The sequence below is a fragment of the Salvelinus alpinus genome, chromosome 25, assembly GCF_045679555.1.
Source record: "Salvelinus alpinus chromosome 25, SLU_Salpinus.1, whole genome shotgun sequence".
Classification (NCBI taxonomy): domain Eukaryota; kingdom Metazoa; phylum Chordata; class Actinopteri; order Salmoniformes; family Salmonidae; genus Salvelinus; species Salvelinus alpinus.
The window spans coordinates 31,254,007-31,268,651 of record NC_092110.1 but is presented as its reverse complement, the minus strand read 5'-3'; the positions used below and the strand labels follow the sequence as shown (position 1 = coordinate 31,268,651).

General features: G+C 42.5%; 1 protein-coding gene across 1 annotated transcript; it reads right to left on the bottom strand.

Moving 5' to 3' along the window:
- Positions 1-361: 361 nt before the first annotated feature.
- Positions 362-13,068, bottom strand: LOC139553786 (14-3-3 protein zeta-like). Its single transcript, XM_071366453.1, has 6 exons — positions 12,910-13,068; positions 11,777-12,215; positions 3,079-3,202; positions 2,333-2,496; positions 1,923-2,018; positions 362-1,702 (listed from the first exon to the last, which is right to left on the bottom strand). Exons 2-6 carry the CDS (start codon positions 12,068-12,070, stop codon positions 1,619-1,621), a joined length of 762 nt encoding a protein of 253 aa, XP_071222554.1. The 5' UTR covers positions 12,071-12,215; positions 12,910-13,068; the 3' UTR covers positions 362-1,618.
- Between the last annotated feature and the right edge of the window lie 1,577 nt (positions 13,069-14,645).

The window sequence follows — 14,645 nt, the reverse complement described above, 5'->3', positions numbered from 1 at the left end:
TATTTTTTGGGGAACAAATATTTCATATTGAACAAAATTTAATATTTACTAAATTATGCTGATAGACATTTAGGACAGGGAATAACTGCATACCATACTCATTAATTTAAATGCGGTAGGTCTATAGCCTGCAGATTTTCTCCTTTCCACTAGTGGAATGGGTGTCTTCACTCTTCTCAAAATGAATCAATCACGTGATATTTGCCCCCACCGCCACCTACATGAACGCTGGTCCAGGGTTATATGTCTGGCCGTGTCAGCAAATCTTTTCTATACAATTTGATAAAGGGTTGAAAGCAGTACACATTAAAAAGAAACAGCGCAAGCCTAAATTCCCTTTAAGAAAGACCCTATCTCGAGCTGGGTTTATAAAATTTCATTTTTATTCATGTTACATAGCTGATACATTGGGCATTTCCACAAGGCTTTTGGGAACTACAATCGATGATTAGCAAAAACATAAGTGGTCCAAATCTCTAATGACAATCACTGGACTAACCACACACCCTTGTTAATTAACATGTGCACAAACCTGCATTGAAAAGTACTAAATTGGACATTTGGACTTGGTGTGTATAGAGCATTGGTTCCCATTCCAGTGTACTATTAAATTACATGCATGTAGGAGTATTTCTTTTTGTTTTGGTCTTCAGAAAGCCCCCCACCTCTTCTCTTCAACCAGACCTGCTTTATTGTGAATGTCATAACCAGGGGGGAGCGAGAAAAAATGTTGTCAGAACCAATGGAAATCACCTGGCTGCGATACTTGGTGCCAGCTCATTGACTGGCCCTCCCTGCAGCAAGGAACAATTACACTTGTTCACATTGGACGTCAGCAGCTGTACCATACAAGATAACCGTGTGGAGGACGTCAGCAGCTATAACCATACAAGATAACCGTGTGGAGGACGTCAGCAGCTGTAACCATACAAGATAACCGTGTGGAGGACGTCAGCAGCTGTAACCATACAAGATAACCGTGTGGAGGACGTCAGCAGCTGTAACCATACAAGATAACCGTGTGGAGGACGTCAGCAGCTGTAACCATACAAGATAACCGTGTGGAGGACGTCAGCAGCTGTAACCATACAAGATAACCGTGTGGAGGACGTCAGCAGCTGTAACCATACAAGATAACCGTGTGGAGAAATAGAGAACAAGCCTATGGAGGGTGAGGGAACAATTCATCGAATTTGTTTAACAAACACCCCTGTTCTAACAACATCTTAACTCCCCTTGTGTTTTGATGGGACTAAGATTCTGTAGCTCAGCAAAAAGCCCTAGAATGTCTTATTTTTTCCTCTAATTTGGACTAAAACATTGATAAAAAGAAGCTATTAATACTTTTCTAACAGGAGAAACTGCACGTATGGAAGGTCAGGACAAACAAACCAAGGAATGGAGGTTTCATTTCCCCCCCCTCAATCAATATTTTTCTTTCTTTTATTTGCACAAAACCTGCAGTGTGAAAAGTCAAATTATTTTGGAATTTCCACATGCAGCTTTTGTTCAGTAATGGGTTTCATTGCTAAAAGACTTTAAGTGGAGCAATAAAGGAATGGAGATGTGTAAAAAGGTTCTTTTTTTTGTTTGTTGGAGAGATGACCCTGTGTGAGTTTCAGTTCTCGTTCTCTCCGGCTTCGCCGGCTTCTCCAGCTTCTCCAGCCTCGCCTTCCTCAGGCGCGTTATCGGATGTCCATAACTGGAGAGAGACACATTGACGTTAAACACCTCTATACACCCACCATCTTAGTTTACTTCCTCTACTAACAACTCATTACCCACGCAGACAGTCTTCCTCCAACTATACATTATCATTATTGTAGAGTCTTGATTTTTAACAAAATTAAACTTGTAACAGTCTAAGCATTGTTTGACTAAAATGAGGAACATGGGGAGAGCAGAGAGGGAAGGGTACTAACTGTCAGGTTGTCTCTGAGCAGCTGCATGATGAGAGTGCTGTCTTTGTATGACTCCTCGTTCAGTTTGTCCAGCTCTGCAATGGCGTCATCAAATGCCTGGAGACACAAAAAGCACACACTTATTACACGGCAAGCTTAAATGAAGAATCGCTGTACAAAATCCAAGCTACCATCAAGTAAACCCCCTGCTTGTCCAGCACAGATATAAAGCCATGTATTTGAGATCTCCCATTGTAATAACTTTCCCAGAAGAAACATATTACTATCCACCCATTCACATACTTGATAGCAATTCAATCAAACACACCACTTAACATTTCCTTTCATTTGTTCTGACATGGAACAAGCCGATAACATCTGTAACAAAGTCCCCATACCTAAAGCAAACAGGGGAGAGGCGCAGGACTGACCTGTTTGGCCAGTGAGCAGGCTTTCTCTGGAGAGTTGAGGATCTCATAGAAGAAGACTGAGAAGTTGAGGGCCAGGCCCAGGCGGATGGGATGCGTGGGGTCCATCTCCTTCTTGCTGATGTCAAACGCCTGCTGGTACGCCTCCTGAGAGTGCTCTATGGTTGCTGGGGGAGCAAAAAGATCCGAATGGACTTTATTGGAGGCAATGATACAGTATGGCACCCTACCTGCAATCAAGTGTAACAATGACAGAAGCCTGATAACCTCGTTAGCTAAATTCACTCTGTAGTGATTAAGATACATGAGAGGACTTTGACAGCTAGTGGCTGCTAGGTTGAAGACTACAAATGCAGTATTGGACGATTCTGACTGGGGTACATTCTTAGCAATAAGCAACTCGCAGTCGAGCGGCACATTTATTTCCTTTTTCCTGGACCCATTTGAATTGCACATGCTAATAACAAGCTAAAATAGGGCATAGAGCTCTCTTTAGTGTGTGTCACACAATGGGTACAAGTGGGAGTCTCAGAGGCCAATAAAGTCAGTCAGTAAAACCTGCTTAGATGTCATTCCCCCCCAAAAAGTATTTTATTCTGTATATTTAAAAATATATATATTTTTGTACTGATATCAATCTTGAGTATCACTTGGCTACGCCTAAAATGTAGGACTATTGCTTGAAAATAGCAACATGGCAAATACCTTTGCCGCATTCAGTTCAAGGGCCCATTTCATTGCAATCTCACCTGTTTTGTCATTCCCAGAGGCAACTTCGGCAAGGTATCTATAGTAGTCGCCCTTCATCTTAAGATAGAAGACTTTGCTTTCAGCATTTGTGGAGTTCTCAATTAAATATTTATTCAGCAGTTCCTGTGGGAAGGAAACACAGATTCATAATTTGCTCACACTGCATAAACCTTCCATTTGACAGTCAATGTTTCCTTTCAAAGTTGTGTTTGTGTAATTGAAATACTGTTAACCCCATTTCAAAATCTTCTTTAGCCAGTCAGTAGGTTTGAAGGTTGCTTATGATTGGCTGAGACAACATCCACCCAAACATGACCATGCGAGTGGAGTTCCCATCATATCCAGAGTTCCTAACCAAAACCCTCCCACACCAGTGGTGGGCAGATAAGTGAAGTCACAAACCGCAACTAGCCTCAATCTTTCCATTACAACTGAGATGAAACCAACAACAACTGGATTAGCAGCAGCATTAGTGACTGTACTGGACCAAGGTGGTATATCAATGAGGACCACAGGATTCAAAGTTAAATATAAACAATTATATAAAAATGTGGTTGAAAAATCCTGACCAGGCTAGTTGCGTCACGTGATCATGAACAAGCAGGTATATATAATGACAACATGTGATGTCCATGCAGCGATGTGCCCACACAAGGGCAGGCAGACATATGAGACTGCCGTGGTCACACCGAGTGGAGTGGACAGCCTGGACACCTCTACATCATTAATCAAGCCCGTTCTGTCCCCATCAAGAGCCTAGCTGTGCATATGGGCACGCAGCAGTGGGTCAAGTACAAGCAGGGAGGGAGCCAGCATGTTGCACTGCGTCAAGTCATTCCAACTTGTCCACAATGAGGCCATCCCTACTGCGGGTTCCAGACCATCTTTTGCCCTAGATTCATCCATGCTTCTTTCGTACCAACGTCCCTCACTGCTCTGTCTTAGTGGCACAGCGACTCTCGGAAGCAAAACCAACGGCTAAATGCACGTAGTAGTGTAAGCTGCATCTTCGATAGCACTCACAGGGTCTCCAAAGCACATGCACCAATATTTAAACCCCACAGCAGCAGAAACTCCACTAGTACTGCAGACCAGTTCCTATGCAACGCAATAAATAGACTGAAGAGGGTACAGGTAAGACGGTAGGTGCCACACACACGCCATGTGGGATTCAATCCGATGCATGTTTCCTTCTGTAAGAGAAAACTATCAGCTCCTGACATTGAGTTCTGGAACGCTAAATCCCCAGTTAGGTAGGGTGAAGGAGCCTAACCATCCAGTGGCCAACTCATAAGGATCTAGAAGGGCCGGATTGCTGCCTGATTACAGCTTTACTGGTAATCTGTCAGTGAGACCAAGTGTTTAAGGTCACCGTAACTGGTTTCAAATACCAGATTAAACAAGTTCACCACAGATGAGGCTGTCCACCCAGCCCAGCCACCACTTACTCCAACCACTCCCACCCGGCCCCCACTTACTCCAACCACTCCCACCCGGCCCAACTCCAACCACTCCCACTCGGCCTACTTACACACAGATTAGTCGAGACGATACACGGCACGCTCAAATGTCAAGCATTCCTTCCCATACGTCGCCCTGGCTGCAAACGAGTGGCTGGGGAAGCGGCTTGGATTTTCACAATGTGTTCAGTTTCTCTCAGACCACAGAGTAGTCTATTAAAAGGTACCAAACGGAAGGAAACGGGGATGAATTACCTGAACATGTCCAATAAGAAATGCTTGTTCTCGGTTTTCATTGTAAAACGTTTTGCTACGGTGTGCCTTAATGGATAGGACCCAGGCAAGAGCACTGTTCTCCATAAAACCCAGTGCCCCATCTCCCCTGTGTGGTCATGATATAGGCATAGGCCTACCAAGAGCTGGTGGCGAAATTCTCCAGGGTTTGACTAATTGCATTATTGCACTCCTCAAGCCAATGGATTGCAATTTGCGGCTGTGCTCTTCTGTTGGAGGTGAGTGTATCGTGAACATCCGGATAAGCATATTTGTGTGTGATTCTGTCAAGACTACTATGTGAATCTGGCTGGGTTTTCAATTATCTTCACGAAAATGTGGGCCATCGCCATGACAACCTAAATGGTTTGACTTTGAAAAATGTGTCTTGCCAAGGTTATATCCACAGGCGAAGAGACGACCAGCCTTGATGGTTTTGTAATTGGGCCCTGTTCGGTCTTACCTATGGCTGAAACTGGAGCGCTGAAAACAGCCTGCACCATTCTCTGCACCATTCTCAGTCAACATTGCTTAATCAACAATAAGTAAACAGATTCTGACCACGATCGCCTGTAGTCGCATACAAACTACAGTTGCCAACAGATTGAGGTGGTTATTGGGGGCAACTATGGAATTGCGACTACTCCGTGCTAGTACTATAAAGTATGACTAGGCCAGGGGTTTCGTTAGGAAAATGTGGCACCGGACAATTGACCGGCAGCGTTTTAAATTGACCTGACCCTTATGGATTGGGTGAGTAACCTGAAATTGTACCTTAATCTAAATGTGATTAACAGAACATGCAACATACGTCCTTCTTACCGAATTTCAATTCGCACTTTGAAGATGTTACAATAAGTGTCCACATTTACTTTTCCTCAGCCAACATGAATAACGAACAGCAAAATCACTAGCCTATGTCAATCTATCCCCCATTGTAGAAAGGTACCTATTCTATTGGTCAGCTTGTCGTTCTGTGCAAGAAAGAAACAGCCTATTCCAAACAGACTCTAAGACACTAGATCCCAAATGCATACAACCAGTACATCAAAATAACTTTAAAAACAATACTATTTACCAAGAGAGTTTCTATATTTTTCGTAGCTGTCCATTTACCACCACAAACCAATGCTGGCACTAAGACCGCTCTCAACGAGAGGTGGTAGGCATGATCACCAATGATGACAGCCTATAGGGAGGTCGTCAGAGACCTGGCAGTGTGGTGCCAGGACAACAACCTCTCCCTCAACGTCAGCAAGACAAAAGAGCTGGAAACGGAGGGCCGAGCATGCCCCCATTCACGTCGACGGGGCTGTAGTGGAGCGAGTCCTTCAAGTTCCTCTGTGTGCCCACATCACTAAGGATCTATCATGGTCCACACACACCACCAGTCGTGAAGAGTGCACAACCACGCCTCTTTCCCTCAGGAGGCTGAAAAGATTTGGCATGGGCCCTCAGATCCTCTAAAAGTGAATACAGCTGAACCCCTTTTATGTAGTCAAGTTATCATTACTGTGTATCTATTATTACATGTTTTACTTCATTATTTAACTATTGTCTTCCTCTCTCCATTGATGGGAAATTAGCATTTCACCATTTGTCCACACCTGTTGTTTTAGCATGTGACAAATAAAATGTTATTTGGATTTAAGAAAGTTGATTTGAAGCAAGACATGCCTCGTAATATGAAGTAAAAAGTTAAGGTTGCACACAATTAAGTACATGTTTTCAAAATGCATACTGCCTCCAGCTTACAATGCAAAGTGGTGTGTGACACACTGATGCCTGCCTACCGTTGCCTCAGCACTTGAATGCCGAATGGGAAGCGCACTTCAATTACCAGTTGAGAAATAGTATTTCTTAAATCGTGGCCTTAAACTGTTTTTAAACCCAAGATTGCATTCAGAATTTTTTGCGCAATGATTGGGCATATAAAAGCACATTTCACTCCAGCAGCAACAGGAGTTGTGGCAGCAGCACTCGCTTGTCTGACAGATTTTACACTCAAACTAGGCTCTGTATCTGTCTGCTGTGAGGTAAATAAGAATCATAATGACTAACGAAAATATGCACAATCATTTTAATTTCACTAAATTATGCAAAGGTAACCTATAGACCGATAAGCATGACCGGTCTAATGCGTTTCCATCGATGAATAGACTAAAAAGTATTAATTTTGCAATGGGATTTATTTATTCTACCGCCCGATGCCAATTTATTGGCTTTTCATTTATTCATTTTTGTCCAAAAGCCAGCGGCTTACGGAAAGCCTGGTTAGGGTTGGACGATATGGTTTAAAAATCATATCACTATTATTTTAAACTTATGGGCAATTCACATATAAATATACACATACAGTACCAGTCAAAAGTAGAAACATACCTACTCATTCAAGGGTTTTTATTTTTACTATTTTCTACATTGTACAATAGTGAAGACATCAAAGACGACATCAAAACTATGAAAGAACCCACATGGAATCATGTAGTAACCAAAAGTGTTAGAAAATTTTCATTTGTGTATTTGACATTCTTCAAAGTAGCCACCCTTTGCCTTGATGACAGCTTTCACACCTTTGGCATTCTCTCAACCAGCTTCAACTGGAATGCTTTTCCAACAGTCTTGAAGGAGTTCCCACATATGCTGAGCACTTGTTGGCTGCTTTTCCTTCATTCTGCGGTAGGTATGTATGCATGTATGTATGTATGAATGAATACACTTTTTAAAATGTTCTCTAAATAACCTTTGTTATACAATTAAAGGTCAAATACACTGCATTTCAAACAGTCAGACATAAATCAAATGAATTCATGCTCGTGAAATTATACCAAAGCTAAATATAAGCCTCCCACAACCATAAGACGCACTAATAAGGTAATTATTTTTGCAAAATAATTTAAGGTGCTTTTTTGCAATAATCACTGTCTTGGCTTTCAAGTTGGTCTATGAAAATGCCCTTGTTACAAATTGAACCAGAACCATGCATAATGCACATTCACTAATGACAAACTTCTTTAAGCAGGCGTTATAGAAAATTAACACAGGTCTCAAACAATTTCTCAAGCACAAGCCCACATGCTAGTGAGTATCCAGCTAATCTTGACAGGAATCTTTATACAGTTCAAGTTGAGCAAACATGGATCTATTAGCCAGCTAACAAGGAAGAAAAGTTGAAATGTTATGAACACACCCTTCTGTCCGTCTGTTTGAACAGCACGCTAGCCTGTCCACATGTTGAAATCAAGTGGCCTACCTTATTTCTCAGAATGAGAAAGAGTTGCCAATTCCTTCTATAAATTGTATTTTATGCTTATTGTACATTTATAAAAACTCACACTAGACAGCTAGTATAACGCCGCGTGACAAACTGAGCATTTATTTTCCAGAATCAATGTTTATTGACACTCCCGTGTTGGTAGTGTCTGCTCTGCTCTCAATGTGAGCAGTTGAGCCATAAAAAGGGTATTGTTAGAAAAGGTAACTTCTCTATTAGAGATAATAAAAGACAGTAAAATAATGTCTCTGATTCTGTTGGACCAAACCTCAAATGCAAATAGCGAGTTTGAAACTGCTTGTCAGAGAGGAAGAAGTGATCTCTCATCTTTGTTGTGTGAGTGACAGGGGCTTGGTGGTGTGTGTAAACAGAGAGGAAGAGGTGAAGCCCAATGCATTTCTATTGGCTTATTTTGGACCTAAGCTTGTCGCCTGCCTTCCCGCCTTTGGGACAACTTCAATTTTTTTTGTTTAGAGCGGAGACATGTGCATCTCGTCATTATATACAGATCTCAGGTATAAATGGGAAGGTGCACACAGCACCGAAGGAGATGAGACCAAAATGACAACCAATTTGTTTTTTTATAGAATAACATTTCTGCAATCTAGGCATTTGGAATATTGCACAAAAAATAATTTGAATTAATTTGATATATCACCCAGCCCTAACCCTGGTCTAGGCCAACACAGTGCAAGCAGACAGAGTGGGTAAGGCCACAGCAGAGGGCAGCACAGTGTCTGCATGGCTGTGGGCAGCAGAGCAGAGAGGTTCCACCGTGTCCCTGTCCGGTCTGGCATGATGTCACCTTAGTGGAAAGTGAGTATCATGTTATCCAGTCCTGTCTCTGCCACCAGGCTCACTTCAGCGCAGTGCAGACCAAGCCCGTCAGCTGAAAGTAGACATAGGACTCCCATCCCATAGTGGTTACTTGCATCAGTAGCCAGCCGCTGAGCAGAGGAAACAAGTTGGGGCAAGCGGCATGAAACACCTTCTAGGCTGACTCCACCACGCCCTCAGTTAACATTGGCAAGCGGCTGAGTCAGTCTAGAAGGGTGTGTTTCACACACACACAGACAGTGACGTGTGCAAAGTGGGGTAGCTGTAAGGTGGGGTCTGAAAGCGTGGCCATCTGTACAGTTTACAACATGACTCATACAGGAAAGGAGAGGGCAGTAAATCAACCAGAAGTAAACCAACCATATCCTACAGTTATCTGCTTATCAGTTATGCCTAGCTACATACGTAGGATTATCCATTGTTTGCTTGCTCCCAATTATAGAGAACCACTATGCATATATGCCACCCAATCTCTGTTGGTGTCCATTCAGATTGGTCAAAGTAAATGACATCAACCCAATTAGAATGGCAGCGGCAATGGAATGCGGTTTCATAGTTTTGAATATCTCCCTGGCTAGACGTTCTAACAGACAATGGATCCTTCGTCACTCTGCTGCCTTCATATAAACTTTTTAAAATTTTTAATAAGTATAGACGTATGACCTTTCATTGTCGTAGCCATAACCTCTAATATGTATAGATAACTGCTGGATTGTGCTCCAGTGTGCTTACAAATGCTGCCCACCTCCCCAAACCACCTCATCCCAGACCTTGTGTCTCAGGTCAGAGGCTCAGGGAAATGCTCAACCTCCCAGCTAAGCCGCCACAGAGATCCTCACTTAATCCACCATCAACACCAGATAGAAATAACGGACAGAGCTATTCACTTGTAAAGCCTTGGATTTAACTGAAAACAATTGTCCCAAAGGAAACAATAACAGATGTAGAAAGTTGTTAGTAGAAAGTCCAGTCAATGAAAGTCAAGTAATTTGACTGAAAGCCAATTAAAAATATATTTTCCTGCGTGTTTCATGTTTAATCAACCACAGAGCGCCATAGCAATTTGGAGCATCAAATGGGTAACTAGCTAGGTTAGTGGGGTTGAGAGACGTAGCCTTTTGAGCAAACTGCCTATGAACTTCTTCACTTGGCTAGCTTCATTACAACTCATGTGTCAGATGAGACCGATTATGAAAACAGGAGGACACACTCCTCGTTTCAGGCCTGTAACAGCATGGCTCTCGAACAGCCACCACTGGTGCTCTGCCAGAGCCTACCTCTCAGATTCTGACACACCTTGCTTTGCAGACACACTGGATTGTGACCTTTGTCAGTATGCTCCGTCACGTGGTTAAATCCCATTGTTCATTGTGACAGAATCCCAACAGGAAGGAACCGGGGTAATGGGGTGAAAATACAATACTTCCTTCTCATCACGAGGCCAGGGGAGATCCCCTTTTTAGACCGGAGGAACTCATTGAGGTAACCTGGGCCATGATATTTGACCCATATTGCATTGAAACAATCTAATGTTAGTCTCTATTTTACAGTAATAGAAAATGGATGTGTGGTGTGCTAAATGTTTCAAAATAAATTAACGGTTGGAACTTGGAAGCACTCACTGCTGATAATGAGACCAGAGTTGGGGTCACTTCCATTCAGGAATTAAAAAGTCCAAAGAAAAACAATTGCCTACATGTGCAATTCTACCTGAATTGAGAGATTTAAACCCAATCATGGTAGACTGGTCAAAAATGAGAGGAAAAAGTTGAATAGCTATGCTTTTGTGAAGAAATGGACATCTTTCATCATACAGAATGTATTGTTCACTGTTCAGAGAAGGCATTGCTCTTAATTTAAAAAGACTCCCTTTTCTAAATGCACATTTATCCAGACATCATAGAGACAAGATTCCTGTAGCACTAGGGCTGGGTGAATTACTGATGCCTCGTGCTTTGCACTGATGCACTCAAATATGCCCCTGGAGGAGCATGAGGTGTGCAGTCGGAAGACCAACAACAAAACACTTCCCAGACCTAGAGAGACATGACTAATCAACTCCCTACAATATGGACTAGAATTACTGAAATTGTATTTCAAATTAGCTATATGTGTGTTGTCCATGTAATTACTTTTCATCCAAATAAATTGCCCCATATAATGATACAATACAAATCTGACCAATTGTCTGACCAGTGACCACACTTTCCCAGTAACACGCTGTGAGAGGCAGTGAGAGGGAGAAACAGGTGTATTCAATATCCCGGGTCAGGGTTTCAAACTTTTGACTGAGACATTTCCATTTACAGCAACAACCTGGGGAATAGTTACAGGGGTGAGGGGGGGGGGGGGATGAAAGAGCCAATTGGAAGCTGGGGATGTTTAGATGGCCATGATTTTGCCTTCACCTCCCTTATCTCACCTCACTTGCTCACATTGTATATAGACTTATTTTTTTTTCCACTGTATTATTGACTATATGTTTGTTTTACTCCATGTGTAACTATGTGTTGTTGTATGTGTCGAACTGCTTTGCTTTATCTTGGCCAGGTCGCAATTGTAAATGAGAACGTGTTCTCAATTTGCCTACCTGGTTAAATAAAGGTTAAATAAAAAAATTAAAAAAAATGATGGTATGAGGGTCAGATTGGGAATTTAGCCAGAACACCTAGGTTAACACCCTTACTTATTATTTGAATTAGCTGTATAGTGCTTGGGCAAAAAACAAACATGCACCCTGGGGGGCAGCACCGAGTTTGGGAAACCATGTCTTAGGCTACCATACATTAAAACCCACGCCCATTTTATACAGTCAACATTTCCATTCAAATGATTTCTACTAGTACTACATACCAGTACGTCGTTGCAGATATCTCTCAGCTCGCCCTCCACCTTCTCCCGGTATTCATTGACCATTGCGAGCTTCTTGTCGCTTCCCTCCGTCTTCTGTCCGATGCTGGAGATCACCCTCCATGCCGACCGCCGTGCTCCGACCACGTTCTTGTATGCGACAGATAGCAGGTTCCTCTCCTCGTTTGACAGCTCGCCCCCCTGTTCCGTTACCTCCTTCATCGAGGCGGCCATGTCATCGTAGCGCTCGGCTTGCTCCGCCAACTTGGCCTTCTGAATAAGCTCCGCTTTATCCATAGTTTTTTATTCTTTAGTGTGTAACCTTAGCTTGATTCGTCACGGAAGGGTTAAAAACAATAGGAGTCCAGGAATGTAAGAGGGACTTGAAGATGGCGCTAAACGATAGAGAGTAGCGGATGCTGCGTGGTATTCCACCAAAAACCTGCAAATGTAAAACAGAAGGTTTATGTCACTAAGTCATTTTATTATAGAAGACAGAATGTGACCAGAATGTACTGTACCTAGAACCAACATATTATACACTGCAGCCTTTAGAAAATAACCAGATACAGTAGTAATCCAGCTCGCAGAGGTTACACGCGCTGGCAACATACAGATGCTGTGTGCGCGTCCTGCGTGCGTTGACGTGGTATCTGTCAAATTCGATGGGTCGCTAACTAGTGAAAACGTAACCAGCTAACGCAGAAGGACTCGATGTACTTAGCTTTCTAGTGATCTATAAACTAACCAGTGGTCACGGTTGCTGACTAACGTTAGTCTCACACTAGAGATAATCAGTTAACAAGCTAACTTACATCCCTACTAGGTGGACATTTATTTACCACAAAAACGATGCATCGGTCTTACTACGGCCAAACAAGTCAGCGGAGCATATTAGCCAACAACTAGCCATATAATTAACGTTAGTTAACCACCTACGGTAACGTTAGCACACATATTTAACGTTAGTGTAGCTAAAAGCTACTGTAGCTAGCTACTAGCGTTGGGCCACTCCTTTCATTGAGAATGGATTGCTACAAAATAACATTACCATGCCATAAGCTTGACTACAACAGAACAATAATTTACAAATAGCAAACTAAAAATATTTTGAACTGATTTCTGAATATTCTAACCTTCTAAGGTCCCGATTTGTTCCTCCGAATTGATCCGCTGTGAGATTGGTATGAAGCAGAGCGAAAAACAGCAGCCGTGAAATTCAACCAGACATGCTAGATGGAGCGGGTCTATGTGAGAATGATTCTCCAATCACAAATAGACTTTGCTTCCTGTCAACAATGATTGCTAGTAATATTAGCCAGTAGCTATTTTGCGCGGGGAAAGGGGGAGGGAGTTCAGAAATGGGTTCGACTGGCGTGTAGGCTGCGGCTGGGGCCACGGGGTTTCCTCCAATTAGAGCAAGGGAGAAGACGTCACCATTGCCATGGTTATCCTCCATTCCTACCCGCTTTCACAAGTTCTAGCAGCATCAGGGAGGCCCGAGGCGGGCGTGGCACCCACTCATTATAGTGACCGAGATATTCCTATTTTCTCCTCTTGATACCCCTTTCCTTTTCCTAAACTTTGCTATTGTGGGTGATCAGCCACCCAACCTTGACCAGATGACCTCTGCTTAGTGCTCACTTTAAGAATATTTTCACTACACAGAACACATTATCCTGGTGATAGGGCACACAGACAGCATATAGCCAGTTTTATTAAATTCTTTGTTACATAGGCCAGAGTATATCAAATATTAATTTGCCTTTAACAATAATGTTTGTACCATGTTTTGTGCTGCTACCATGTTGTGTTGCCACCATGTTGTTGTCATGTTGTGTTGCTGCATTGCTATGTTGTTGTCTTAGGTCTATCTTTATGTAGTGTTGTGTTGTCTCGCTTGTTGTGATGTGTGTTTTGTCCTATATTTATATATATCTTTTTATTTTATTTGTAATCCCCCGTCCCCGCAGGAGGCCATTTGCCTTTTGGTAGGCCGTCATTGTAAATAAGAATTTGTTCTTAACTGACTTGTCTAGTTAAATAAAGGTTAAATAAAAATAAATAAAATTAACTCCATATTTCATTTCACCCATGGGGAAATGTCCCTGAATCTTGATGGTGATAATTTTTATTCCTTGGATGATCAACTGGCTGGGTCCTCGGCAACCCTTGTGTTCATGTTGTATCCCAGCCATGACACATTGTAGCCCCTAGGTGAAAAGAAGACATCTGCATCATAATTTGCGGTGATTGCGTAATACTATGTGGCTTGGTTTGTAAAAATAGCATCACAATTGCAAAAGAGGTCTGCCGATGGGCAAGCAGGGCTCAGCGCCCTAACTCCCTCTTATCTCTGGGGTCACATCTCTAGGTCACATGGGAGATCCACCTGTCTCCTCAAGTCCTACATCTAGATGCATTCTGATAGCAGATGTCCACAGCTGGATATGCTATTGATAAATATTTCACCCGAGACCAGCTGAACAGGGGGTGTAATCGGGAGAATCCTTTTTCAAATTCAGACCTCATCCTGTGATTTATAATGATCGTATGTTCTTTCCGCGAGGTCGGAGATCAACTGATATTCTCTCTATCTAAAGCTTATCTTCAAAACTAATTCCCTCGCTGTGTACTCAGAAATATAATCAGAATTAGTTTTCCATTGCGACTACTTTCAGCAGCCATTGTGTTTGTCTCCGTTGAGTCTGTCTGCCCTGTGGTTTTATTGTCAGATAATTGGCAGGATGCATTAGCTGGACTGAAAGGCTCACAGTCTCTCAGGAGGGTACTGAATGCTCTCACACAGCGTCATGGGAACAGCTCTACAGTGGAAAAGAGAGCATCAAAGCCATGTCCGTTCATCATAAAA

Bases quoted from the DNA above. Each gene is read 5' to 3' on its own strand.
- LOC139553786 (XM_071366453.1), bottom strand. From the start codon at position 12,070: ATGGATAAAGCGGAGCTTATTCAGAAGGCCAAGTTGGCGGAGCAAGCC. The intron at 2,497-3,078 runs GTGAGATTGCAA...TTGCTCCCCCAG, and splicing joins CTCTGGGAATGACAAAACAG to CAACCATAGAGCACTCTCAG. The intron at 2,019-2,332 runs GTCAGTCCTGCG...TTGTGTCTCCAG, and splicing joins CCTGCTCACTGGCCAAACAG to GCATTTGATGACGCCATTGC.